Below are 25085 nucleotides of genomic sequence, written 5' to 3'. Positions count from 1 at the left end.
TGCCTGGAGAACAGATATGGAGCCCTAGCAGTAGAAGAGACGGAGCACATTCCATTGGTGGAGGAGGACAGGCCAGGCCTCCTGAAGGTGGGAAGGAAGGAGACAATCACCACCAGGAAGAAGTGATGGGTTGTTGTGGTTGGAGACTCCCTTCTGTGGGCGACAGAGGCGTCCATCTACTGGCCTGACCTGTTGTCTCAGGAGGTCTGCTGCTTGCTTGGAGCCCAGATCTGAAATGTCATGGAGGAATTACTGGGATACATCTGACCATCTGAATACTACCCCATGCTCCTCATTCATGGGGGCTCCAGTGATACTTCCAGGGGAGACCCTGAGCAGATCAAAAGCGACTACAGAGCTGTGGGTGCAAGGGTGACAGGGGCAGAGGCTCTATTCGCCTCAATCCTTCCAGTTAAGGGGAAGGGCCTGGGCAGGAGCAAGCAGATCCTGCAGGCCAATCCCTGGCTGTGCAGATGGTGTCACCAGCAGGGTTTTGGCTTCTTTGACCATGGGATGATGTTCCAAAAAGAAGGATTGCTAGGAAGATATGGGAACCACCTGACGAAGAGAGGGAAGAGCATCTTTGCAGCCAGGCTCGCTAACCTAGTGAGGAAGGCTGTAAACTAGGTTTGCTGGGAGATGGAGACCAAAGCCTGAGGTAAGTGGGGAAGTGGGTGGCTTGAATAAAGTGCAAGCACAAGGGGGCAACAGAGGAGGCATTTTCATTCTTCCTGAAAAAGTAGGGCAAACAGCTACTTACCTCAGTGTCTACACAAATGCAAGATGCCTGGAAACTGAACAGGAAGACTAGGAAGTCCTTGCACTGGAACTATGATGTCATTGGAATAACAGAGACTTTGTGGGATAGCTTGAATGACTGGATCACTGTCATGGATGGGTATAAACTGTACGCCCACTGTCATGGACTGGTATAAACTTTATGTAGAAGAGCTGTATGATTGCTCAGCGCTCCAATGTGAAACTGGAGATAGGCCTATTGAAAGTCTCTGGGTTAAGTGTCAGAGGGGAAAGCAACAAGGGTGATGTCATGATAGAGGTCTGTGATAGATCTTCAGACCAGGAGGATGTGGTAGATGAGGCTTTTTTCAAGCAGCTAGCGGAAGTTACCCAATACAGCCCCTGGTTCTCATGGGGGATTTGAATCACCCTGACGTCTGCTGGGAGATCAATACAGCAGTGCACCAGCAATCCAGGAAGTTTTTGGAGAGTGTTGGGCACTATTTCCTGGTGCAAATGCTGGACTGGCCAACTAGGGGTTGTGCTATTGTCCTGCTACTCAGAAACAGGGAAGAATTGGTGAGGAATATAGTAGTGGATGGCAACTTGGGAAGCAATGACCATGAGATGATTGAGATCAGGATCCTAAGGAAAGGAAGTAAGGAGAGCAGCAGAATAAGAATGTTGGATTTCAGAAAAGCTGACTTGGACTCACTCAGCGAATTTATGGGCAGGTTCCCCAGGGAGGCCAGTCTGATGGGGGGAGAGGAGTCCAGGACAGTTGGCTGTACTTTAAAGAAACCTTACTGAAGGTGCAGGAACTAACCATCCCAAAGTGCAGGAAGACTAGCAGGTATGGCAGAAGACCAGCTTGGCTTAGCAGGGAACTCTCCAGTAAACTAAGTCACAAAAAGGAAACTTAGAATAAGTGGAAACTTGGACAAACAACTAGGGAGGAGAATAAGAGCATTGCTCGTGCATGCAGGGATGAAGTCAGGAGGGCCAAAGTGCGAATGGAGTTGTGAACAGTAACAAGAAGGGTTTCTACAAGTATGTCAACAACAAGAGAAAGATCACAGAAAGTGTGGGTCCCTTACTGAATGGGGGAGGCAACTTAGTGACAGAAGCAGAAAAGACTGAAGTACTCAATGCCTTTTTCACCTCAGTCTTCACAGGCAAGCTCAGCTGCACCTGGCAGCACATTTTGGGGAGCAGGTGAGCAATCAACAGTGGTGAAAGAACAGGCTAGGGGACTATTCAGAAAAGCTGGACATATACAAGTTCATGGGGCTGGATGGGATGCACTCAAGGGTGCTGAGGGAGTTGGCTGATGTGATTGCAGAGCCACTGGCCATCATCTTTGAAAATTCATGGCAATCAGGAGAGGTCCTGGATGACTGGAAAAGGGCAAACATAGTGCCCATATTGAAGAAAGGGGAAGAAGGAGGATCCAAGGAACTGCAGACCAGTCAGCTCACCTCAGTCCCTGGAAAAATCATGGAACAGATCCTCAAGGAAACAATTTCTAAGTACATGGAGGAGGAAAAGGTGATTAGGAACAGCCAGCTTGGATTCACTAAGGTAAAGTCATACCTGACCAACCTGATTGCCTTCTATTATGAGAAGACTGGTCCTGTGGATGCAGGGAGACCAGCGGATGTGATATACCTTGACTTCAATGAGACTTTTGATCTAGTCTCCCACAATATTCTTGTAAGCAAGGTAAGGAGGTATGGGCTGGATGAATGGACTGTATAGTGGATAGAAAACTGGCTGGATCGTTGGGCTCAAGGGGCAGTAATCAATGGCTCTGTGTCTAGTTGGCAGCCGGTGTCAAGTGGAGGGCCCCAGGGGTCAGTTCTGGGGCTGGTTTTGTTCAATATCTTCATCAACAACCTGGAAGATGGGATGGAGTGCACCCTCAAGTTAGCAGTTTGTAGATGACACCTAGCTGCGGGGAGTAGTAGATAAGATAGAGGATAGGACTAGGGTTCAGAGTGAGCTAGACAAATTGGAGGATTGCACCAAAAGAACTCTCATGAGGTTCAGTAAGGAGAAATGCAAAGTCCTGCACTGAGTAGCTAGCTCCTTGACAGCCCACCAGGAGCAATGCTACAGCCAGCTGAGACTTGGGGCTTTACCTCTGCTCCCCTGAGCAAGCTATTGCAGAGCCTGCTGCTGGGACCTTGCTGCCACAGTGGTGGCAAAGGGATCTTGTGCTGCTGCTGCCACAATCCTGGGGGCAGCTGGAGCTCCAGTAGCTGCACCTGGGAAGAGGCCAAGCTGTCAGTGATTGTGCTCCCTAACAAGCATCCCTGGGGCAGGGACAGCAAAGGAGCAGCTCCTATCACAGGGGTTACCAACCCCTGGCATGAGTGCCAGAGCATGGCATGCAAGGCCATTTTGTTTGGCCTGCCACAGATGGCTTGGGCTCTGGGCAGCTCTCACTAGCCATGGAGCCTGGGCTGTTTGCAGTAGGTATCCAGGAGGCTGCAAGCCCTGTTGCAAGCAGCCTGGGCTCTGTGGCAGGCAGCCAGGAGACTGCAAATAGCTTCACTGAGCACTGGAGCCCCAGACAGACTTCATGACAATGGTGGGTACACCATGCCTTGGGGTAGATGGTAGGGGAGGGGCTGGGGTTATACTGCCCCAGGTCCCTTCTCAGCTGTGTTCCCCAAGGCACACATGCACTTGCTGCCACTGTAGAGTCCAGCCAGGGCTCTGCAGCCCAGTGCAGCTGTTTGCAGTCTCCTGGCTTCCTACCAAGGCTGGCTTGGGCTCTGGGCAGCTGCAGCAGGCATCGGGCAGACTACAAACAGTTGCGCCAGGGTCCAGAGCCCCAGTATCAGCTCTGTGGTGGCAGCAGCAGCTGCACTTGCACCTTGGGGCACACAGTGGGGAAGGGGCCAGAGCAGCACAACCCTGGCCCCTCCCCTGCCATCTGCCTGGAGGCACGCATGCACTTACTGCTACCAATGAGGATCAGGCCCTTCAGGTCCCCTGCTATCTGCCTCTGGCATGCCAAATTGAGGTGTAATGGGAAAGAATGGGGGAGAGAGGGGATAAATGGGAAAACCAAAGCAGGGAGAAGAAGAGAAGCCCGCGTGGCTCATCTGCCGTGTCTTCATTCAGCTGGGACTGGCCGGTGATGTCACCAGTGATCACTAGCTGGTGAAAATAAAAATGGCAGATGGCAGAAACAGCGGTGGAGGGGGAACAGACGGGAGCAGCGTGTGCCCTCAGGACCCCTGCTGGGAAGCCTCCAAGAGGGAAAGAGGGCTGAGTGAGGAGTCAGAAGAGACTCCTGGCCCTAAGCCCAATAGCAGCAGCAGCAGACCAGCCACCAGTGTGGGAAGCGGGCTGAAAACTGCTCCTGCAAGCTGCAAAAACAGCAACAGCAGAACCCAGAGAGAAAGGCGTGCCAGAACCTTCAGTACAGCAGGTGGGGGTATTGGGCACAGTTAGGAGGAGAAGGAGGAAAGCCTGGCAGAAAGAGCCCAGGGAGAGCGCCAGACAAGCAGGGCACCCCCAGCACCTATAACAAGGTGACCAACCCTGCGTAGGGGAATGGCGGAACACCTGGAGAGGGGATGATGCCAGAGGGAGAGAAGTGAGGTGGCCTAAGCGCATGTTAGGAGCCAAGAAGGCAAAGTAGATAACCCGCAGGAGTATAGACTAGGATTGTGCTAGAAAAGGGGAGGTTTCCCCTAGCTGTTATAGGGGAGCTAGGCCCCCATGGCCTCTACTGTGAGGAAACAAGGAAGGTAACTTTCCTAATTCCTAGCAAGGCGACAGAGGCAGTATTTAGTGTTTTTCGTTATGTGCGTTTCTTTTGTTTTCCCCAAGTGAAGGGGTGAGGGAGAGAGGTCTGGAGAGTATAGCCCATAGGACGTTAGGTGACAATTTGAATCTGAGGGCCAGAGTGATCAGGGTAAATGATAGGTTCACGATCAGGACCGCCAATCACAGAAGGCCCATGAAGGGGTAAGCAAAGTAGGCTCCAAGAGCAGTGCACCAGTAAGAAGAAACCCGAGACACACTATAACCGTAGGAGCGAGGGGACGTGGCCAGGAATACAGCTGGATCCACTGAGGTGGCATGAGGCCGGGGTCTAGGGGTGGTGGAGCCCCACGAGTGACTGTTGAGCCCACCGTGGGCCTCAGAGGGACCCAGGATAATCAACCCCCCCACTGGGAACATTTCAAGTCATGGCTGGCGAGATAGGGGAAGACAACTCCTGGAGGGAACAGCTCCTCTGCCAATCACGGAAGCTGGTGAGACGTACGTCACCTGTCACTTGGACTAAAGCCGCACATGACAGGGTGCTGGAAACTTGGCGGTCGCACGAGGCATGAGTGGAGATTGGGGTGTTTTTGGCACTCTAGCCAAAAATGTTGCTGACCCCTGTGGTATCACTTTCTAGCTGGAGAATATCCTTTTGCAGTGACTGTGTGATAACAGTCTAATTTTCATAGTGCTACAAAGTGCTCGGGCACTAGTCGTTGTTGTTGGCGATTGATGTAGTAGTGCTGGAGTGGAACATGTGTTCAAGGCCACAGTGAAAAGTCTAAAAGAAATACCATTTCAGTATATAAGTGTGTTATAAAATGAGTGTAAATAAAATGAATCTCTTGTTTCCAGAGCAGGGGTGTCAAACTTGGGCCCCATGGACTGGAACTGGACTGTGGGCCTTTTCACAGGTGGGTCCAGACTGTGGGGTTTTACATGGGTCCGATGATCTGTGAGCATCAAACCACAGGGGATTAAGGCTGCCACTGCAGCCACCAGTGATGAGCTGTGTCCACAAGCTCCATGTGTGACCCCCCTTTGCTCTACAGCACACATATTTATATATAGCCCCTAGCAGAACAGTGACTTCAGGCTGGTTGATCCAAGTGCTCTTACGCATTTTAAATGTTAATGTTTAATGTTAAAACAAACAAAAAAATCAACAGTGGCCAAGATTTTGATGAAATAAGCAGTAAGCATGGGTACCTCAAGTTTTAACTGTCCAGCCTGAGCCACCTTAAAGGAGCCAAACTTTCATAAAGCACAGAAAATCAGTCACTTTTGAAGTTTCCAGCATCAACAGCCCTTGTCACTTTTGAGAAAATTGGATGCTGAGTTCCTGATTTTAGACCATAGCTGGATTATTTAAATCAAACTAACAGACTCCTATAAAGTTATTGTAAGAAGGAATTCTTAAGGATTTGAAAAGGTGGATTGTAGTTTAGGCATACCTGGCTTTTTTTTTTGTTAGATTCTCTACTGTGTGTTTCTCTTGATCATTAGAGTTCATCCCAGCCAAGGCTGAAGACCAATTGACTGGCCAATTCTTGCCTGGATTTTCCAACATACTGTGCAAGAATTTTGAAGTAAACATTTGGAGGCATGTGATGCTTAATCTTGTTAGCAATAAGACTATGAAACATAAGCATCTTGCTGGAAATGCACACGGTTTTGTGCTGGTCTTTGTTTAGCTAACAAGCTTTTCCTTTTGCCTAGGCTGGAAATGTGCCCTCCTTTGTACTTTAGCCCAATTAAATCCTGTTAGGAAATAGGACCCTCTCAATAGGGAAAAGCACTGTTTGTTTGGGGTTTTTTGGGTAAAGGTAATTGTTTAATGACTGTTTCATAGTGATAGAACTAGCTTGAAAGGGTCTTGTGGTTTATATCTCTGTCTCTCTCTCTGTCTCTCTCTTTTTGTGTGCTTGAAGAATTACCATGGAGAATGTACCCCAGTTTTCTGCCTAAAATGTTTTGGAATGATTCGGCCAATTCATCAGAAAGTGAAAATGAAGCTCATTCAGCTTTTACACAGACTGAACACAACATAGTTGCCGCTTATTTAATAACAGCAGGTATGGATATTGGCAAGTTATATTTTAACAGAGGAATTTAATTTGAGTATTTCTTTTGTATCAACATTTTGCTAAAATTCTCTGTGTGTGTGAAGTCTGTCAGTAGTTTTTTGACCTAAATTTATTTTCTGCTCTTTTAGTTTTTCTATTTAAATTCAAACAGGTAAGCAACAGCAAGTCTGTAAAATGCATAGAAACCTTTAAAATCCAGTGCTATGTATGATCTATTGAGGTTCCTTCTGACCCTAACATCTATGACTCTCAGGGCTGAATTTTATTTATTTGTTTGCTTATTTAAGTGTTCTACTCACATGTCATTATAGAGGAGAGACCATGTAATTTCCGCCAGTTTGCAAAAGGAGTAAAAATAGGACAGGGATGACTCATCTTGGTGGATTTTTTTTGTTTTTTAGTGATACATTTGAAGTTATCTTGATACTTCTCTCTGGTGATATGCTCACCACAGTATATGTATAGTTCTAGTATGTGGGATTTAAGCAAAGGGTTTGGACTGCTAGTGAGAAGGAAGGCACTGGTCATTAAGTAGACAGAAGAGCAGATTCTAGTTTCAGCTGTATGTTTCACTTATGATTCATTTTAGGAAAACCATAGCACATTGATCCAACATTAGTGTAATTCCGTTGATTGCAATGGGCTTTGTACAAGACCTGGATGGCCTGAGATCCTATTCAAATACAAAGTAATATGAAGTGTATTTTAGTGCTATAACTCTTGTTTCGAAAAACAATGCTTTAATTCTACAAAGTAATGCCTTTAAAATATGCCCTTTTCTGTCTATTTAATTGACAATTTAACCTGTTATTCCTAGGGTAAGTTATTCCTAGAAAATATTTTAAGGTTAGAGTACATTTTTTCAGCTAATTTTAGTGATGTCTAGTGCTGAATATTTTCAGCTAATATATCTAAAGTTACAGTGTACCTACAATAGACACTGTAAAGGTCAATATTTACTTAACATTTAATTGACTGTAGATGTGGGTTTTTTGTAAAACGCTGAAAGTTCAAACATCTCTAATCTTTTTCACGTTCTTTTGTAGTTCTGTTAATAATCATAGACCAGTTGATTGTATTTCTAGATGGTGAATGTTTATGGAAACATCAGATGTACTCTAATAGTAAGTACTAGCAAAACATTTATAGATAATTGGATAGTTTTGGCAACCCTAAAATATAGGTCATTTGTTCACGTCCACTCCAAGTCAAGAAACTGCATGCCATGGTCTGCAAGTGGGTTTGCTGTATGCACATGTTAGAATAGAAATCTACAGTATTGGTCTCCCAACTGAAGAAACACCACCATTCTAAACTGCATATTTCTGTCTAAAAATGTTTTACTTTATTGTTAGGAGTAATATCTGAGAACTAGAACTGAAAGAGACTGGGGGAAAATATTTTTCTATATTTTTACGTGATAGTTACTATGTCTTTACATAATTGGGAATGGACAGATTTTTAGTGTAAAAACATTTCTAACCCCCCCTTTATAAAAGTAAATTTGTGTCTGTTCACAAATTGAGGATGTTGGTCACATTATTTGGTTTGCCACCAAATAATTGATACTTTAACCTAATTATATTAATACGCAGATAAAGGCGATGATAAAAAATGAAATGCATATACTGTGGTCACCATTAAGTGATCAATTATCTGCAACTTCATTATCCACAAACATAAACTATGTAGCATGGCTAATACTGTGGTAAATGTTTTGTTTTAATTTTTAATTTTATTGGAAATCTGAGATACCCCCAAAAGCAGAAATGAGGTTGCAAAGTTTTTGAAATAGCTTAAAATAAAGTCTTTTGTGATTAGAATAACTTTCTTGGAAGTGGAGAAAATAGGACTATAAGGGAATGTGGATAAAACACGGTATCTGCTGGTAAATAGGATGGCGGTATATCAGGGACCTCACCTAACAATAAGCAACACATTTTAAGCAAGTGACCTACTTTGTATTTAGACTCTGTCAGAACACAGGATGACAATATAAAGGAAAAAATTAAAGGAAGAATAGAAGCAGTAAATAGAGTTTACTTTACATTGTACAAGCTCCTGTCATCCCAGCTCATCCCAAGGAAAACTAAGCTTCAAGTGTCTAAAACCATAGGGCCTTTGTACACAACACATTTTTTGCCCTTTCTTGCGCTGCAATGTTGTGAATGTTTGCATGAGTGGGTTTTCTGGATGCTTTAAGAGTCTTTCTGGTGCATTAAAGTAAAACTCCTCGGACATAGTTTAGTTTGGATTGCCACAAATTAAAGCATTGCATCCATGGATTAGTTGCGTGCAAACACAAAGGCACTCAAAGTCCTATAACGATCCTCTTTTTCCACCAGAAGGTGATTTTTTTTTTGTAGTTCACCCCTTCAAAATGCTTTTCCTTTTGAATTGTTTTTGGTTTTTTGTGTGCATGTGGTTTGGTGGCTTCCTACTTTGACAGCTGTGTGGCAGGGCATGGGGTGGGGGGCTCTGTGCTGGGGGGAAGAACTGGACCATCCCGCTTTCCTGCACTGCTGGCTGGGGATCAGGCCTAATTTGTCTGAAAACCTAGTGCATGCAAACACTGATGTGATACTCCAAAATAAACAAGTTAAAATTTTATAAACCTATTTAATTAAAGGAAGATAAACCCCATGGTGTGTACTGGCACCCATAGTCAGGCCATGTACAACCTATGGCAGTCAAACTTGGATTCTCTCCCAAAGAAATTAGATACTACTAGATTATTTTGAAAGAAAGATTTTACAGAAAATCTTGGGGCACATTCTTATCTTATAAGACAAGAATGGCACATAAAACCAATAATAAGCTACATCAATTGCACACAGACTCAATCCTGAAATAGGAAATCAGAGTATGATGGCTACAGTGGCTGGGCCACACTGAAAGAATGAAAGTAATTGGCATCAACAAAGTGCTTCTCAGTGCGTTAGAGGAGAGAAGGCTGTCTGGATGATCAAGATGACAATGGGTAGATGATGTAGTGTCAGACTTACAGAAATTACAAGCGGCCTACTGGAAGACAAAGGCACACAACAGAAAGGAATGGATGAAGATAGTGGAGGCAGCCAAGGGCCTCTGGGTTCTATAGTGCTAAATAATAACAGTCATCATCATATTAACAACAACAATACTGGAGTAGTAATAGTAATAATATGTTGTTGTTGTATCACACATTACTATTATTATTATTATTATTAAAGTGGAGTATCACTAACAAATTGGATGTTTCATATTTAAAATGTAATAGAGTTTACAATCTTTTAAAGTACTCATATTTTGCAGCTCATTATAATAGGGTTCTATTGTATTTTCTTAATGCCTATTGCTAAATAAAGAACGTATTTCGTTTTCTTCCCCTCTACCATTAAGCAAATAAGTGTTAGCAGCTTTTCTGGCAGTCTTGATTAATATTTATAAAAGGTCTTGGTATCCTTACCTTGGCATATATCACATAATTTATCTGTGATATCCCAAGATTCCTTGCAGACCAAAATGGCAGCATCTATATCAGGGGTGGGCAATAATTTCAGCTGGAGGGCTGCTTAACAAGTTTTGGTGAGCTGTTGAGGGCCACAACAGTGGCCCCGCCCCTTGAAATGTGCCCTGCCTTAGTTTTTATAGTTGTGCTGACACTTTTGGTGTGACGCTCTTCCCGGGCTGCACTTTGCTCTAAACCCCATGCAATCCCCCTGAAAACATGGGCAGAGACAGCAGAGCAATATAAAATTTTTAAAAATGTAAATATTGCTTATTTCTGTAGTGATCCCTGGGGTTAATAAACACAGGAATAAATGAATAAGAACTAACCAGCAAACTATAATTGGGGAGTAGCAGACAAACTCCATAGACTCTTTGTCTCACGCTAATGAATCTAAGGAAACACCTCCTAATTTCCAACCTCTGTAGTCTTCTACATAAGGGAGTATCACTAAATTATAACTTTTAGCATTACACTATCCCCAGGCAGGGTCAGCAAATGTTAAGCAGTATTTGCTAAGGCTCATGGAAGCCACAAAAGATCATGAATCCCATTCAGTGTTGCATCCAGGGGAGAGCAGCAGAGAAAGTTTCAGGGAAGTTCTTGGCTTTTGTGGGTTCAGAAATAAATGAGGTACTTGGGAATATCAAGGGGTCATGATTATGGTAGTTCTGGGGTCCTGAAGAGTTAGAAACAACCAAAGGTGGGCTCTCATTTCTTTCCACAAGTCAGAGAAGGCATTTCACAGTGTTAACAGTCAGTCTTCACTCAGTCTTATTTTATGACCCAGTTTGTGTATGCAAAAGCACTTTGCTTGTTTGTAATTAAGACTCAAAGTTAAGACCTCATTAAGATTTAAAACTGTATTGAAGCTATTGTTTCAGAATTGCTAGCTGTATATTCATCAAGGCATAATATACAGCCATTCACTCATGCTTATTATGAAACTACTCTGGCTTTGATGACTAGAAAGTTTGGGTGTTTTTCCCCCTCACTATTTCTTGTCTTTTTCTTCCTTTACACTTTAATTGAGAGACTGAGGAATTGTAAACTTTACCCACATTTCCACAGGCACAAATTCAGTGTCCTTTAGCTGTGATCAGGTCACGGTTTCAGTATGAGTTGCAACTTACTCAAGATCTCACGGTGTTTAGGAGACTCCCACAAAAATGTTTATTAATTTAGCCCTGGACTCTGTCACTTGGTTGTTGAATGTGATTATTTGAGGAATCTCTGTACAGCTTATGAATTCTGTTTAATGTGGAGACAGCGGTTCTGAAATTACTGGATCTTTTGATGTTTCTTTGTGGACATGGATTCCATCATTTGCTGACCAAACCTATGTTTCATCAGTTCATCAGTCCTGGTACAATGGAGGGTTGCTATTGGATGAGAGGACCGTAAGGTGGATAGAAAACTGACTGGATCATTGGGCTCAAAGGGTAGTAATCAATGACTCTATGTCTAGTTGACAGCTAGTATCAAGTGGAGTGCCCCAGGGGTCAGTCCTGGGGTTGGTTTTGTTCAATATTTTCATCAGCAACCTGGAAGATAGGATGGAGTGCACTCTCAGCAAGTTTGCAAATTACTCCAAGCTGGGAGTGTAGGGGGAGTAGTAGATATGCTGGAGGGTAGGGATAGGGTTCAAAGAGACCTAGACAAATTGGAGGATTGGACCAAAATAATTTTCCTGAGGTTCAAAGAGAATTGCAAAGTCCTCCACTTAGGATGGAACAATGCCATGCACTGGTGCAGGCTGGGGACTGACTGGCCAAGCAGCAGCTCTGCAGAAGAAGGACCTGGGGGTTACAGTAGACAATAAGCTGAATATGAGCCAATAGTATCTCCTTATTGTGAAGAAGGCTAATGGCATATTGGGCTGAAATCCCCCACTACAGAAAGGATGTGGACAAGTTGGAGAGAGGGCAACTAAAATGGTTTGGGGGCTGGGGCACATGACTTCTGAGGAAAGGCTGGGAGAACTGGACTTATCTGATCAAGAGAAGAGAAGATAGACGGGGGATTTAACAGCAGTCTTCAACCACCTGAAGGGAGAGTTCCAAAGAGGATGGAGCTGGACTGCTCTCAGTGGTGGCAGATGACAGAACAAGGAGCAATGGTTTCAAGTTGCAGCTTAAAAAGGGAAATTTAGGTTAGATATTGTGAAAAACTTTGTCACATTAGGAGGGTAATAAAACACTGGAATAGGCTGGCTACCCAGAGAGGTGGTGGAATCTCCATTCTTGGAAGTTTTTAAGACCCAGCTAGATAAAGCCTTGGGTGAGATGATATTTTTTGGGAAGTCCTGCTTTGAGCAAGGGGTTGGACTAGATGACCTCCTGCAGTCCCTTCCACCACTAATTCTCTGTGATGAATATAATTTGATCAAACCTGGGTTAGCTGCAGCTTTGAAGAACCAGTATACTCCAACCAGCTCTGTAAGAAGTATGCAAAGAATGGAAAACTATCTAGCACAGGGCAAAGATACTTCATGTTGACAGAGGTACAAATAAAGTGACTGCTAGTGCTATACAGGAAACTGGGCAGAGGAAAGAAAGACAAAAATATTATTTCATAGGGGAGAGCAGGAGAAAGTGAACATTTCTGTCACCAGCAATATTGTTTTGTTTGAATGCACAATGAAACTGTCTTTAGTGGAGAGCAAGAAGTGAAGTTGTACAAGGGCCTTTCATATAGAAGCTACTGTTGGACCTTGTGGCACAGTATCAGATCCAGCTGTTCAACAAACAGATTTTTTTCTGCTAGCCTGCCTGCACTCCTCTTCATTGCACTTTATTGTCCTGGCTCATTAGTAGCAATACACTGTGCTCAGTATTGCTCTGAGTAGTTCTGCAGACCTGAGGTCCTAAGATCAAATCTTGAGAGAATGCTAAATGCTTGCCATACTCACTGACTTTGTATAGTCCCTGATTCAGCAAGATACTAAAGTACGTTCTTTACGGCTCTTTAAAATTATGTTCCTTGCTCAGTCATTAAATTAGGAAAGCTCTTTTCTTTCTGTTGCATATAATCTTTTCAAAGTGGCATTTTATTAAGATAATTCTTCAGTGTTTACATTTGATTAATTAAAATATTTAATCAATAATTATATAATTTATAAAGCTCTCATTTTCCTTTATTCCACAGGAGTGATAAGCATTCTCAGTAACATAGTTGTATTAAGCATCTTTGTTAAATACAAGGAGCTTCGGACAGCCACAAATGCAATTATTATTAACTTAGCCTTTACAGACATTGGAGTCAGTGGTATTGGTTATCCCATGTCTGCTGCTTCAGATCTACATGGAAGTTGGAAATTTGGAAACACAGGATGCCAGGTATTTGAGAATTTGGTAATTAAACCAGAGATCAAAAAGTGTTAAGCATTTAGAACCTGAGTATAAGAAAGATACCTTTCTCTTGAGTTTTAATTTTCTTCAGAGATGAGCTAGAGTGGCAAAGTATAGATTCTGACCTGGATCTGAATTTCCTTAAAGTTCAATGATATTGGATGTTGGGCTTGGTTTGGACTAATCCTAATTTTTTTATGTTGAATTTTGAATGATTACTGAAGCATGCATTTGTATTTGTGAAAAAAGCAATGCTTAAATATCACCAAGAAACTAAAGCCTATAACCTGCCATTATAGAATTAATAACTGCCTGTAATTTTTCAAAAGTGACTAGTAATTTTGAGTGCCTTGGTTTCTCAGTTATCATATTGATGTACCTTAAAAGTTCCTTTTTGCACAGTATGAGAGCACAGCATTTTCTGAAATTCAGGCTTCTTTATGAGAATTTATTGGAGCATGTAAAATGGAGGCACACAAAATCATCAGTCATATGAAAATCATGCGAAGAATTCAAAGAAATAGGCATTAGGGCTATGAGACGCTTTGGTTGCTGATTTGATTCGGTGGAGATTCGCCTGAATCCAAACTGAATCAGGAGACCCTTTAATCTCTCTGAATTGAATCGGAACCCTCTGAATCGATTTGGAGAGATTCAGAGAGATTCGATGATTCAGACATAGATGCAGCTTTAAATGTTTTTTCTACATACCTCGAGGTACCAGGGGGCTCATGAATGCTATGATGCTGGGCCGGATGGAGCATCCCACAGAAGCATGGGGGGTCCCTAGAGTGCTCAGTGGCAGACCCAGAAGTGGACCAGAAGCACTTCTCATCCACTTCCGGATCTACTGCAGAGTATGTGGTGCACCCCCCCCAGCTCAGCAACTGGTGCCTCCTGGGTCTGGTGGGGCACATGGTGTTCCCCTGCAGCTGATTGCCGAGCCAGGAAGGCATGTGGGGGACCCCTTGCACACTTGGTGGTGGACCCAGAAGTGGACTGTAAGTACTTCCGGTCTAGTTCCAGGTCTACTGCTGAGCATGTGGGGGGGCCCCACTGCGCTCCTGTTCGACACTCCATCTGCCCCACCATCTAAGCGTTCATGAGTGGCACCTGGTACCTCAAGATATGTAGAAAAAACATTTAAAGCTGTGTCTGTGGCTGAATCACTGATTCTCCGAATCAGCAGTGAATCTTCAGATTCAGCCAAATTGAATCGGGACAGTGATCCAAATCAACTAATTGAATCACTGTCTCCCGATTCGGGCCGAATCTGAATCAAATATGGCCTGTTTTGTGCACCCCTAATAGGCATCTTATTTCAGAGTTTTCAAAGTTTGACTTCACATAAGCTTGTTTGTTAACTGTGTGAGTAGTGATCAACATATGATTTAAACAAAAAAAAAAGGATTTTTGAGTTAGGATGACCAGGAGATGCTTAGAACAGTCCTGTGAAATACATGCCCTGAAATCTTTTTTTTAGGTAAAACTCTAACAGGACTACATGACCTGAGCCCATTTGAAGTATGCTTACTATGTGATCTGAAATGACATACCCCTAAGTAAATTAAATGTGAAAAGTTAATTTCATACACCTAATTTAGACCTTTTGTAGCAGCCAACCTGAGTCCACTTTGTTTGGATCTATATTGTCATATATTTTTGTGTTGAAGTTGGGATTCATATCTGACAACTTCAGCTGTGCTTTACTTTTGTGGTCTTAGGGATTGTTTGAAGCACAACTAATGTAAAGAAGTCCTGTGATCTGAGACAGTAAAATGCCCTGTGTTTCTGTTACAACTTCTGCAGTTGTTAAAATAAAATGTTGCTGGTGATTTATTAACATCGATCAAATAGAGTTAGTTAAAACAAAATACAAATCTTTTCCTTCCTGTAAAACTTTCATCCCAGGATTTAAAAAATGCATGTGTTAACATTAAACAGTCTCATTTTTTTCAGTCTTTTGATTACAAGCCCATTTATCTTAAAACTTTTAATTTTAATTAACCAACTCTAAATTATTAATAATGCATTAAACAAATTGGTCATAGAACATATGCTGTATTCAGCTGAGTTCTTAACTCAGACTCTGATTTAGACTGAAACCTTTAGAAGCATTTATAAAAAATGGGTATGTTATCTTCTTAATTTTCAGATCTATGCTGCTTTAAATATCTTCTTTGGAATGGCAAGTATAGGTTTGCTTACAGTTGTTGCAATTGATCGCTACCTGACAATCTGCAGGCCTAATATAGGTACAGTACTTGTGGAAATAATTTATCAGTTGATATCTTTTAGCATATTCAAGAAGCTGTATAGTCCCTTGTGTGAGTGCCTAGGTCAATTCCTACCAATGCTTCTAAACTTTGGGTATCTTCCTGCAGTAATTTAGTCGTGTGAAAGGTCCCAGTGACTTCTGTGCTACTAAGTAAAGGTTGCAGAATCAACCTTCTGTTGCCTTCTGCCTTAGTCAGTCTGAAATCTGCATTTTGATGTGCTATGACTAATCATTAGAAGCTCTGATCGTTTATTAATTACATTCCTTCATAGCTACCAAAGCAAACTAGGACTGCTTGCAGCAGGTTTCTGACAATATTTCAATGGACATACATGTCTAATGTATATGTGTGCATGTTTTCTGTACTGTAGTTTGTCTGATTCTTTATATTACAGGTCTAACATCATGGTTTCTAATTCCTCATGTACATTTTCTTTTGTATGGGATCAGAAATGTCTGCCCTCCCCTTGATAAGCTTTGTGTGGGAGCAGGGTGACAGAACTAAGTAGCACTCAAGCACTGTTTCTGGGGGTGCTTACGTGGTATTTATCTGAGACACAGAAGAACTTTTCTACTTAGTGTGGACTTAGTAATTATTAATGGTTATTAGTAGTGCTTTCAACATACATAGGTTGGTTGGGCACATTGTGGGTTCATGATAAATGTCTGAAAAAGCAAAATAATAGTTGTTTAAGAGAGATATCTGTGCTTGGTAACAGGAAGAAGAATGACTACCCACACCTATACCATGCTGATCCTTGCTGCTTGGGTAAATGCAGTTTTCTGGGCCTCAATGCCTATTGTAGGTTGGTCTAGCTATGCTCCAGACCCCACTGGAGCCACCTGCACAATCAATTGGCGGAAAAATGATGCGTAAGATTTTAAAACCTTTTCTTTACTCTTATATATAAAATACCACTTATCTGTATACCTGCTTCAGTAAGCATTTTTCCCCCAAAGTAAGAATGAGTAAAAGACACAGGCATCTTAGAAATAAAGATTGAAGTAATCTATAATAATTTGAAAAAATTGTAAGGATTCATTTTGGAAAAGGTGAGGCACTGTAAAAGTAGGTGTCATTGGCACTAACAAAACTAAACAAGCCAAAGAAATTGTCCTCACCCTTTGAAAAGATTTTGCAGATTGCCTCATAAATCTTACACTAAAACAAGGTAGTTTTCAATTATTTTTCACAGCTGTATGGTTGCAATTTTTTATATTAATATTTTGTCTTACAGGTCCTTTGTTTCTTACACCATGACTGTAATCACTGTAAATTTTGTTGTGCCTCTCTCAGTCATGTTTTACTGCTACTTCAATGTTTCTCGAACAATGAAACAATACACTACCAGTAACTGCCTGGAGAGTATCAATATAGATTGGTCTGATCAAGTAGATGTAACAAAGGTATGGTGATCTGGGCCATGTTACCCTTCAAATATGTTTTTCTGTAATGTACACTGTATCATATTAACTAAGGAAACTTTCCATCCTCGATCCCCTCTTCCTTTTTATTTGAATAAACATAGTGTTCTTGAAAAATGCTGGATTGACAATGTTATATCCCACCCCCCTTTATTTTTATTTTTAAAATGATTTTTAACATGCTACTTTTTCCCACACAGTTGGGTCTACCATTGTCCAGGAACATTACACACTTTTCTGCACTGTCCAGCATTGTATCTCAGTAGTGTCATCTCAGGGCCAAACTTTAAGGCTAAGGATAGACATTCAAAAAGCCTGAGCCTGAATTGATTCAATCTTTTCAGGTTAGTCTAACCTGCCTAGGTTGAACTGGTTTGCAACTGCACAGAGATTCTTCAGTATGGAATGAAGTAATGTAGGCACATGCTTGCAGTGGCTCAGGCTAGAAGCTGGGGTGCTAGACTAGCCCTCTCTTTCCTTTTTCAGTGCTGAGCTGACAGGTGGCATGGCCAGACCTCAGCAGGATCCTCTGATTAATTACATCATGCCTGCATTATCCCAGTCTTTTCCCCGCTTGCTGATCAAGGGATGGTAGTGCTGCTAGACCCCAGCTCTCGCCTAGGCAAAGAGTGCAGTGTATGCATGTGTTGATGATACTGAGCTTTTCAATCTCCCTCTCCCTGCTTCTTCATACTGTCGGACAAACCTGACAGGTAAGGGAGCCAGCAGGGGGCTGACAACACAGTGTTTATCAGCCCATCAACAAAACAAAAGCCTCTCTCATTAGTTCAAGCTCTTCTTAAACAGCTTTTTCCAAGGAAGGAATGGAGGAACATTACCAACTGACCTGTTGATTAGCTCCAACATGCCTTAAGTAGACACCGTTCTGTTTACCAGTGAAATTGGAGATGCACACATACACACAGATACCTCTCAGCATTAGCTAGCATACTAGTTGCCCAGGGTCCATGGGGCTGGTGTCTGTGCTGTGGGAGAAAGGAGGGGGGGGGGATCCCTGCTTGAACAGTGAGAAACAGGGGCCAGAGGGCTGTGGCAGGAGGAAGCAAGGTAGACCCTGCTGTGCCTGCAGTCTCTGCCAGAGCTCTAGCTAGAGAGCAGAGAGGCAGGGTCAGCCCTGTTCTCTGGAGCAGATAGCACAGCCCAGGGCTGCAAAGCATCTGGTTTAAGTTAAACTGGGAAGGGGTCTGGGACAGACATTGCATAAACTGGTTTCACTCAAATCAGTTAAGTCTGATACTACATTCAATCAGCTTTACCTTAAACCAGTTTCAGTCATTTTGAAATTGGTTTATGTGCACTGAACTTAAGTTCTGTTACAGGTTTAAACCAGTTTCTGATCGCTTAAACTGGTTTATGTGTAATGTCTGCCCCTAACCTAAGGGAGAAGAGGTTAGTTTCCATGCCTGTAAACGCCTTAGTTTTTTGGATGGGTTCACAGCAATCACTTCAGATCTGAACTGGTGCTCTAGATATGGAGAGCTTCATATCTTTTTAATCAAGCTTCCGTAAAGTTCTCCGTCTTCCTATTTCAAAAATTGAATGGGGATCTTGGCTTTTCCCCCTGAAACATTTGCAAACATGAGTTATGATGAAATACTGGACCCTGCCAGGAAATTGACATTCTTTGTTATAAATATCTAGCAGTTTACAGACAGATTAGGTAGGGCTGTGCAAAATTTCAGCAGCCATTTTGTTTTGGAGGTGTTTTGGGCCATTTCAGCAGCTGAAACACTGAATCTGATTCGAAACAGAAGGCTCCAAAACAACTCCGAAATTAACTGGAAGGCTCTGAAACATTTTGGAAATGTTTTGGAGAATTTCAGAGTTTCAGAGCCAGGCTTGCAGGGAAATAAAAATAAGAAGAAGGAGGGGAAAGGCTGCTTTGATATTGACATGTAGCTCCCAGTTCGACTCCTTAGCTCTCTGATCAGTTCACTAGCTCTTCCTGCAGGGTGCAGGCCCCCAATCTGTGCATGGGGTTTCAGCAGGCTGCCTCTGCAGACTGGGGCCAGTGGTAGCTGCTTGGTGCAGCCCGCTCTGAGTGCTGGGAAGACTGTGATGCTGCCTCTGGCCTCTGACCCCACCTGGCCTGCTAAAGCCCAGCATACAGATCCGGGGGCCTGTGCCCCCCCCCCCCCCCAAGAAAGAACTAGTGGAATGATCAGAGAGCTGGGGAACCAAACCAGGGGCTGGGGGATCCCTGCCATGTGAACTGGCTCCGCAGGGAGCAGAGATCCATGCTGGGGTTTCCTCATCACCACTGCCCACCCTGCACTGCCCCACATCATTGGGGCATGCACACCGCCAGCATGCATCTCTGCTCCCTGAGGAGCTGAGTCATGCAACAGGAACCAGCAGGCTTGCTTGCTTCTCTGCCCTGCTTCCCTGCCCTGTGAATTGGCTTGACAGGGATCAGAGATCCGTACCTCCTTGCCTGCATGGAGGGCAGCGGCCCTCGCCCTTGCCCTCCTGTGGGCAAGCCACCCACAGCCCCTTCCTGCTTCCCGCTGGGGCCCTGCAGCCCCTGCCCTGCCTTCTATCTAGTTCAAGATAAGCTCCCTGTTTTACTCCTTCACCCACAATCTTTATTGGCATATCAAGACAAAGTTTACAAACTTTGCCATCCTTTTTCTAGGGATATAATGTATTGTTGTAGTCATTTTCTTTAGCAGGTTAAGATTAAGAAAAATAATTCAGGATGATTTCTCTTTTATCATTAGCAGTTAAGTCAGCTAAGTAGTAGCCACATTACTATGTTCCATATTAAGGTTCATACATTCCTTGTATGAGATGATATTTTCAAGTATTTCAGTTACTTTTTCCTGGATAAAGACAGCCATCCTCTGTTGGATGGAATCAGAAGTGTTCAAATATGTGTTATATTATACAGCTAAAGCAATGCCTTGCGGAATGAGCTAGCCTATAACTTGCCACACTGCTCTGCTTTCCAGCTAAAGCAATGTAAGGGATTGTAATTTGATGTTAGAGGACCTGCTACTGGTGTGCAGTCAAGCTTGAAATATTTTTCTCTTTGTCACACAGCAATGAAATTGGCAGTTCTGCTTGCCACTGTGAGAAGTATGAGAAGTATTGATACATCACAGTGTTTAGCAGCATGTAACTCTAAGTTCTTCACAAGACAGAGACTCAGTTCATCCCTTCAAAATTAGAGCTGTTTTCTTTGCTTGTTTTTTAAATATATTGCATGTATACATCTTAGAGTAGTTGCATTTTAAGGTGTGGATGTACTGAAGTGATGGGGTCTTCATTTTCCTCTTTATAGATCTATGTGTGTGTATAATAGGTATGAATATTTAGGCTGATGAAATGTCTTCTTTTATTTCACAGATGTCTGTTGTGATGATTATAATGTTTTTGGTGGCTTGGTCTCCATATTCCATTGTATGCTTATGGTCTTCCTTTGGAGACCCAAAGAAAATTTCCCCTGCGATGGCTATCATAGCACCTCTGTTTGCAAAGTCCTCAACATTCTATAATCCCTGTATTTATGTCATTGCAAACAAAAGGTAAGTGTTCACTTTTTTAATTGAAATGCTGCAAGGTTCTGTTGCCGACCCTAGGATTCCTTCTTTTTTAAAACAATGGGTCAAACTACAGGAAGGCAGGCTCAAGTTAAACCTCAGGAAAAGCTTCTGAAATGTTAGAGCAGCTAGGTACTAGTACAAACTCCCCTGAGAAATGACAGAATCACCTTCACTGTAAGTTTTAAAAGGTGGCTATATATGCCACCATTTGAGGATGGTTTGATACAGCAGCCCCTTTTCCCCCCATCTGTGAAAGAATTAGACTAGATGACCCTTGAAATCCTTTCCAGCTGTATGATTCCAGAAGAAAATATTTTTACAAAGATAAACTACTGCTGCCGTATCTTGCATGGGTAGATGTCTTTCTTTAAAAAGAAGGGAGTTGAAGCACACCATTGTGTGTTTGAATAAGTGAGACATTTCAGTGATTTTTTTCAAATTGGAGAAGGACTGTCATTTTATAAACAATTTTAAATCATGTCTTCTACTAAGATAGATTTGGGCTGGAATTTTAGTCCTATCAGAATATAGAACTGTTTACATTTAATGGAAGTGGCAAAAATGTATAGCTCATAAGTCTCAGGGGTATCTTTGCTTGATTTGGGATTTGCAATCTGGATTGGTAGGGAGGCTGGAGAGTCTTAATTAAGAGCATACTGACAAGTCACAGCTACCTCCTCATTCTACCATGGCTTGAGAATTGTAGTATGGTACAACTGTTTCTACTGCTACCTTTGGTTGAGTATGTGTGTTGTATTGCCTAAGGATGATGATTTGGGTAAATAGCTAAGGCAAATACAAATGTTGTAAAGAAAGGTACCTTTTTATTCCCTACCCATAAATTGCCTGCGGGTCTTGAGATATCCAGACAGAAGAGGGCTCAGTAGATGATGATAGAGTTTGACACTTCTCCCATTCTCTGGGTTTGGCTCTGTACTGAGATAAGATGCTTAGCTACTGGTGGCGAGGAGGAGAGGGGAAGCGACAGAGGAAAGCACGGAATAAAATGGCAGACAAGGTTCTTTGGTGATAGAAGACTATAGTTGGTAAAATGTAGACAGGTTACCTGGGGTTATCAGAGGGCAGGCAGGTTATAATGTGCCATAAATCCATGGTCTATATTTAGTCCATGTTTTTTTGTATTCAGTAGATTTATGAAGTTCATAGGCTTATCTACAAAAGGTGTTATGTAGGGCTGTGCGAAACAGCACCATTGAGTTTTGGCTTCTGTTTTGCCGTTTCTACTGGACAATGTTTCGTTTTGTTTTGAAAGCACTGTTCCATTTTGTTTGGTTGAAACTCTTTTGCTGTTCTGATGTTTCACCCATAGGCTATAATGGGAAAGCATGAAACTGCCTATAACTTTGTCATTTTTTGGCAGATTTGGATGAAAACAGCATAGATGGTAGATCCTTCTGAGGGCATGAAACCTGCCAAGTTTCAAGGAAATAGGCACAGGGGGTTCTGGGAAATTTCACTTCAAATTCTTGAAAGCAAAACTTGCGTGTTTTGTTAAGGCACAGCAGGGTGAAAACTGCAGGCATGGTAACCTCTGCTGAGGCCATGAAGTCTGCCAGGTTTCAAGGAGGTATGTGCGGGGCTTCTGGGAAACTGCATCTTAAGCTGCTGACAAGCAAAACTCATGATGTGTAACTGTGTGTGCGTGTTAAGGCATGCCTTCACTGATGCTGGGGCCTGTACATGACACGGTAGTGTGCCCCAGTGAGGTCTCCTCCTCCCCTACATCCTCAGTCCAGTCTCTCACTTTAAATGACAACAGGTAATAACTTAGTAAGCAGCACAGTAGCATCAGCAGCATCTGAGGCAGCCAAACTGTCACAGTCAATACCAGAGCAGTCCTTCCCCCATCTTCCCTCTCCCTCTCCTTACTTTCTGTTTATTTCATAGATTTCATAGACATTAGGGCTGGAAGGGACCTCGGGAGATCATCGAGTCCAGCCCCCTGCCCAAAGGGCAGGAAGTCAGCTGGGGTCATAGGATCCCAGTAAGATAAGCATCCAGTTTACTCTTGAAGGTGTTCAATGTAGGTGCTTGAACCACCTCCGATGGCAGGCTGTTCCAGACCTTGGGGGCTCAGACAGTAAAGAAATTCTTCCTTATGTCCAGCCTGAAACGGTCTTGCAGGAGTTTGTGACCGTTCGACCTCGTCATCCCTTGGGGCGCTCTGGTGAACAAACGTTCCCCCAGATCCTGGTGGTCACCCCTGATAAACTTATAGGTGGCCATCAGATCACCCCTGAGCCTACGCTTTTCCAGGCTAAAGAGTCCCATGGCTCTCAGCCTGTCATCGTAAGATCTGTTTTCCTGACCTCTGATCATGCGCGTGGCTCTCCTCTGGACTCTCTCAAGCTTCTCCACATCCTTTTTGAATTGTGGAGCCCAAAGCTGGATGCAGTACTCCAGCTGCAGCCTCACCAAGGCCGAGTACAATGGGAGAATGACGTCCCGGGATTTGCTCGAGAAGCATCTATGGCCAGCGTTTTAGCCACAGCATCGCATTGGAGGCTCATGTTCATCTTGTGGTCAATGATAACCCCCAAGTCTCTTTCTTCTGTAGTGCTATCCAACGTAGTGCTGCCGAGCCTATAAGGTTGCTGCAGGTTTTTCCTCCCAAGGTGGAGAACCTTGCATTTTTCGGTGTTAAACACCATGAGGTTCTCGTCTGCCCATTTGCTGAGCTTCTCCAGGTCAGCCTGGATCACTCGCCTATCTTCTGGCATGGATGCTTTGCCCCAAAGTCTGGTGTCATCGGCGAACTTGGCCAGTCCACTCCTGACTCCAATGTCCACATCATTAATGAAGATGTTGAACAGTATGGGTCCAAGGACAGAGCCTTGAGGGACCCCACTGGTCACAGGGCACCACGATGAGTGACTGCCATCGATTACAACCCTCTGGGTCCGACCACGGAGCCAGTTTCCCAGCCAGTGGATCGTGGTGGAGCCAAGGCCACAACTGGCCAGTTTGGCCAAGAGGTGATCATGGGATACCAGATCAAAAGCTTTTTTGAAGTCAAGATATATGACATCAATCTCTTCTCCCTTGTCCAGGTGATAGGTCACCTGGTCATAGAAGGAAATGAGATTGGTCAAACAAGACCTACCCGCAACAAACCCGTGCTGGCTATCCCTTAGGATGTTAGCCTGTGCCAGTCCATCAAGGATGGCCTCCTTAATAAACTTTTCTAAGATCTTCCCCAGGATAGAAGTCAGGCTAATGGGCCTGTAGTTAGCCGGATCCACTCTCCTCCCTTTCTTGAAGATCGGCACCACATTGGCCTTCTTCCAGTCTTCGGGCACTACACCAGAGCACCAGGAGTTTTCAAAGATCCGTGCCAGGGCCTGGGCTATGACGCTCGCCAGCTCCTTGAGTACCCTGCGGTGCAGATTGTCAGGGCCAGCTGACTTGAAGGTATCCAGCTTCTCAAAGTGTTCCTTCACGAGGTCAGCATTTATGGAGGGTAGGGGATCCCCATCACCCGGATCTCCCTGTCCCATAGCAGGCATGGGCGTCCCATGGGACTGATGAAAGGCTGACGCAAAATACCTATTTAATAGGTTGGCTTTTTCCTGGGCGTCAGTTGTCAGTTGCCCCATCTGATTTAGCAGGGGTCCAACATTGCCCTTGCTTTTCCTCCGGCTCCCCACATATCTGAAAAAGGACTTTTTGTTGTCCTTGATGCTTGAAGCTAGTTGGAGTTCAGTTGCAGCCTCGGCTTTCCTGGTTTGCTCCCTGCAGGACCGGACCAGCGCAGAATAATCCTCCTTGGAGGTGAATCCCGTCCTCCATCCTTTGTATGCTTTCCTTTTTAGCTGCAGGAGGTCTGCTAGGTCCCTGGAGAGCCAGGAGGGCTGCTGTGCCTTCTTGCTGCCTTTCCTCCGTGTTGGAATAGATTTAGCTTGTGCATTGAGGATCGCTTCCTTGAGAAGCAACCACTCTTCTTGAACTCCCATCTCCCTGGGGTCATGGTCCCTGAGGGCCTGACCGACAAGCCTCTTGAGCTTGTCAAAGTCGGCTTTTCTGAAGTCAGGGACTTCTGTGTTGCTGACTGACTTGCCAGCTTTACAGCGGATGGTGAAGGTGATCAGCTCGTGGTCGCTGTCACCCAGCTTCCCATCGATCACTAGGTCGCCAATTAGGTCGTCCCCCGTAGCCAGTACCAGGTCGAGCAGCGCTTTGCCTCTCGTTGGCCCATAGACTTCTTGAGTCAGGTAGAGGTAATCCACGCACGAGAGAAAGCTTTGCGACCCCTCAGATTTTGCTGAGTGATCTTCCCACGAGATGTCCGGGTAATTGAAGTCACTCATGAAAACCAAGGTCCTGGAGCAAGCGGCCTCAGTCAGT

At 43.7% G+C, this 25085-nt stretch overlaps 1 protein-coding gene across 1 annotated transcript in view; it reads left to right on the top strand.

Moving 5' to 3' along the window:
• The first annotated feature begins 2187 nt into the window (after positions 1-2187).
• Positions 2188-25085, top strand: part of RRH (retinal pigment epithelium-derived rhodopsin homolog) — a 31550-nt gene continuing 8652 nt past the window's right edge. The window contains exons 1-7 of the mRNA XM_090036697.1: positions 2188-5438; positions 6456-6599; positions 13249-13439; positions 15607-15706; positions 16449-16602; positions 16968-17136; positions 20524-20702. Of these exons, the coding sequence (XP_089892823.1) occupies positions 5405-5438; positions 6456-6599; positions 13249-13439; positions 15607-15706; positions 16449-16602; positions 16968-17136; positions 20524-20702 (971 nt within the window). The 5' untranslated portion in view covers positions 2188-5404. The remainder of the gene's footprint in view (positions 5439-6455; positions 6600-13248; positions 13440-15606; positions 15707-16448; positions 16603-16967; positions 17137-20523; positions 20703-25085) is intronic.

Source organism: Crocodylus siamensis, chromosome 2 (genome assembly GCF_052110815.1).
Source record: "Crocodylus siamensis isolate JL-2025a chromosome 2, ASM5211081v1, whole genome shotgun sequence".
Classification (NCBI taxonomy): Eukaryota; Metazoa; Chordata; order Crocodylia; family Crocodylidae; genus Crocodylus; species Crocodylus siamensis.
This window is presented reverse-complemented; position numbering and strand designations above follow the sequence as displayed.